This window comes from Metopolophium dirhodum, chromosome 1 (assembly GCF_019925205.1).
Source record: "Metopolophium dirhodum isolate CAU chromosome 1, ASM1992520v1, whole genome shotgun sequence".
In the NCBI taxonomy this organism is placed as follows: domain Eukaryota; kingdom Metazoa; phylum Arthropoda; class Insecta; order Hemiptera; family Aphididae; genus Metopolophium; species Metopolophium dirhodum.
The window spans coordinates 66,434,094-66,438,220 of record NC_083560.1 but is presented as its reverse complement, the minus strand read 5'-3'; the positions used below and the strand labels follow the sequence as shown (position 1 = coordinate 66,438,220).

The 4,127-nt window shown below is 31.3% G+C and overlaps 1 protein-coding gene across 1 annotated transcript; it reads right to left on the bottom strand.

Moving 5' to 3' along the window:
* Window positions 1-1,932: 1,932 nt before the first annotated feature.
* Window positions 1,933-3,919, bottom strand: LOC132940836 (uncharacterized). The gene is made up of 2 exons (XM_061008626.1): window positions 3,594-3,919; window positions 1,933-2,123 (listed from the first exon to the last, which is right to left on the bottom strand). Exons 1-2 carry the CDS (start codon window positions 3,763-3,765, stop codon window positions 1,933-1,935), a joined length of 363 nt encoding a protein of 120 aa, XP_060864609.1. The 5' UTR covers window positions 3,766-3,919.
* Between the last annotated feature and the right edge of the window lie 208 nt (window positions 3,920-4,127).

The window sequence follows — 4,127 nt, the reverse complement described above, 5'->3', positions numbered from 1 at the left end:
TCACGAAAAGTTATCCATATAATATTCATATTATTATGATGTAATTTAAAATATGACACTAAGTATGAAACAATTATAGGGTTTCCAATTCATGAAATGTATCAAATATACATAGGTAATAATATATGTCAATTTCATAAACTTAAGTTCAATTTACACAAAATATTATCGTAGAATGACTCTAACAAAAAACAGTGATTTTATATCTTTTGGTTACAGTATGAAATTTACTATTCACAACGAACATTAAATTTAATCTATAAGCCTTGTAACTAAATATATTATTAATTTTCAACTACAAAATAATCATTTGATCTTAATTGGGCCCCATCGACTAATGATGTTTTTGTACGTTGTTTCAAACGAATAGTGAGAATAACTTGATAAACTCCATGAACTATATGTTTCATATCTTCATTTGTTTTTAAGTTTTTCTCCAATCCGTTTCCGGTGCCTTTCAAGAAATTAACTTAAAGAAAGAGGTCTATAAAGATAAGACAGTGTCTAAAGCGGCCCGTACACGATTATTATTACTGATATCAATAAAAATCCGTCAATAATTAATATCAAAACGGTTATGATGTTTTCAATATTATTGAAGTGCCTTCAATATAATCAGTACATGGTCAATAACATTGTCAATATTGAATATTGGATCGTGTTCGGGGGCGCTTGAAAATGTTAACCTGTCCTAAAAATTGTCCAGTTTTACATTTTTCCAATAATTACCCATATTATTATTATTACTTCTATATTATTTTGTACGGTTTTTTGGTTGACGGTTATCCCGTGACAATATAGTTTAATGTTACCATTAGCCCGTGTTATGGATACTTAACCTGTACCGATGACATCGGTCCTTCAGAGACAGGTTGAAAGGCCACAAAACCTCAATATATATGGAGGACGGTCCAATCGGTGCCTGCTAGCCACCCGGGACAGCCCGTCCCTAGTTATAGGCACCTATACGCGGCATGACAGCCGCGGTGCAGGTTGGCACTTGATATGTTTTGAACGCGGTTCGCATAGCCCGCCGAAAATTACGCCTCGTCTGTAAGGTATTATAAAACAAGTAGTAGTTACGGCTATTGGCGGCTAGGTCACGGGTACCTAATACGACCCATCGTATACCCAAGTGACCCACCGATTTATTAAATATGGAAACTAGGTTAGGTACTTAAATCTTATGGAAATGAGCCAATGACGAAATAGAAAACATAAAACTTCGTAAAACCAACACCTAATCAGCGATATTGTATAATATGAATGATTTTGTGCATCTCGATAATATAATATTATACAATATAATATACTATACATGTACTCTATTCTATAGCCGTAATCTGATAGTATTCTACTTCTGTTAACTATCACCTCTATAGAATATGGGCTACCATCGGTCATTACTTCTGATCCCTTCATGCGACAACCGCGCTTTTCACTTTTATTAATAACATAATATTATATATTATGTGATGTTTTCGTCAAAAACTACATCAATATTACAACTGTATTGCTATAACTATACTATATAGAAAAATAAATTACGTATAGTAATATTATATGAATCAAATATAAATTATCTTTATAAATATAGGCTGGCACACTAATATCAGATAACACCGTCTCATCTTGGAATATTTTTTTGTTATACAATATAAAGGTATATATTAATTTATAAAAATACTTAATGACCGTCTTTCCTGCTTTTTTTTTATTTTGACTCGTATGTAAAAATCTAAAAGTAACATCGTTTTTCATATTCGTGAAAGACAGAGCATAATAAGCTAAACGTATATTAATGCATATTTACTAAATTAAATTTCTACCTAGAATAAAAAAATATATGATCTAAATTCGTGGAAAAAAACTTCATACAAATACATTTTTATATTTTATTGATAAATTCGATTCATAATATTTACATTTTTTTCAAGGAATATCATGAAACTTTGTAAAACAATTATTTTTAGAATCTACGCATAAAAAAGCGTGACATGTGCCGCATTTCATTAACGTCATATTCTTGCAATCTTCTTGCATACAGGTTTTGGTTTCGTCTTCAACTATTGGATAATGAAGAGTAGCCCTTTTAATAGGTACTCTTTTTGCGTATACCCGTGCTATAACAATAAAAATAATACAACATTAAACTATTATTAATTTATTATAGTACAAACTGTTTTTTTTCCTTTTATAATATATTATTTTCATCATTTTTATTGCATATTTTATTATTGTTAAGTATACTGAGGTAAACTCCATAATATTATAATATTAAGTGAACACGTCTATACAATGCAGATAGTGTGGATTTATGACTTGTTATTATTTACGTAAATCTTTTTAAGTTTGTCCTTATTTACTCCTTAGTAGTGTACTAGTGTACACTAAGTACACTACGTGTCACTATAGGTACTGGTATATTTACGTTGGCCAAAACATTAAATAAATCATGATGCTCGGAAATCGTACCAAATAATATATGTAAACCGTATTTATAATATTTATAGAGTTATCCGTAGATACTAGTATCTCATATTTTACGAATACTATAGTATAAATAAAATGTTTGTGAGCTCAATAGTTAATACACTACTTAAGTCTTAAGTAATTCAATAAACGTTCATACCTCTATAATAGGTTAACTGAAATTGCTAACCTATTTGTATTAATGTATAAAAAAAAATTATCATGGTAAGACTTGCAGGGTTACATTACTCACAATTCAATAAATAGTTGACGTTTTGTGTAGATGAATAATATGATTTAAGGGCCCTCGCTGTGGATTTTATTTAAGAGGCTACAATTATAGACAATTTCCAATATCGTCGTCGTCGCCCGGCATACGCCATGCCGACGTGTTAAGCCGGGTTCACGCTACACCGCAACGTGTAATATAATCACAGATTACAGATACCATATTTACCAAACGATACCGCTTAGTTGAATATATTCAAATTTTGACCGTGTGATTACATTTCTGTGCGGGAAAGTGATAACTATAATAAAATAATATTATGTTATCACCAGGTACAATATTCATATCATTGATATTGCATTTTTGGTATAAACATAAAGTTACGAAATCACACGACACGGTGTAGTGTGAACCCGGCTTTAATCGTGGTTTTGTAAATTATTATTATTAATTATCAGTGTGAGTTGAGTTCAATGAGGCTACTGACGAATGCCACTTTCGTACGCACATGCACATGTGAATAACTCGATAACAATATAAAAGTTACCAAACGATTTTACAACAATTTACTTATAGTTTCGCTAAAACTAAAGTTATTTGAAAAATGTCTTTAGGTCGTCGGAACATTTTCTATTTTTGGTTTAATTACAATAATTATTTGATAAAACCTGTATCTTGAAGTTTTTAATGAATTACAATTTTCAGTTAAAAATTAAATGAGATTGCATTTTTTTAGTGTTTTGAACGATTTATAAACATTTTTCTGTGGAATTCAAATCTTTATTTTTTTAATTTTATCAAAACTTTTAGCTTATAACTAAAATTGACAGTGATAGCGAGGCCTCTTTATTTTATCAAAAATATATAGTATATTAATTATAATCTACCTTACCTGTGTCTTTACAAAGCTTTCGGACATATGATCGATTTTCTTCAGGGACAAGATGCATTATTGGATTTATATAATGACGATACTCAATCCCATCATCTGAATACCCATCAGTTGAACTTCCTTCGGACACTGGCGGATCACTGTCCGAACTCTCATCGCCATTTTTCGACATTTCGATATAATAATATTATCATGTAAGTACCTTATATTATATTATATTATTATGATACCGCCGCGGATGTCTGAACAATAACACACGCACGTGCGTCGATCGACGAATGAACCGAGGTCACGGTTAGTACAGCTGCAGGATGTACAAATGCCGGTATTTTATAATTGTACACCCTTATTATATGTGTGTATACTGCAGTAGACGTTTTCAAATGGTACGCTGTGAACGGTTTTTACACAACTGCACGACATCTGGCGACGGGTGGTATTATTATTCAATATTATTGATGTATAGGACCAATGGCGCGACGACGTCGTACTCGCCGATAACCCTGCAGTGATAATATAGTAAACAGCCGTTCC

Coding starts and splice junctions, on each gene's coding strand:
- LOC132940836 (XM_061008626.1), bottom strand. CDS start 3,765: ATGTCGAAAAATGGCGATGAGAGTTCGGACAGTGATCCGCCAGTGTCC. Junction 2,124..3,593: donor AAAGCTTTGTAAAGACACAG/GTAAGGTAGATT, acceptor TTATTGTTATAG/CACGGGTATACGCAAAAAGA.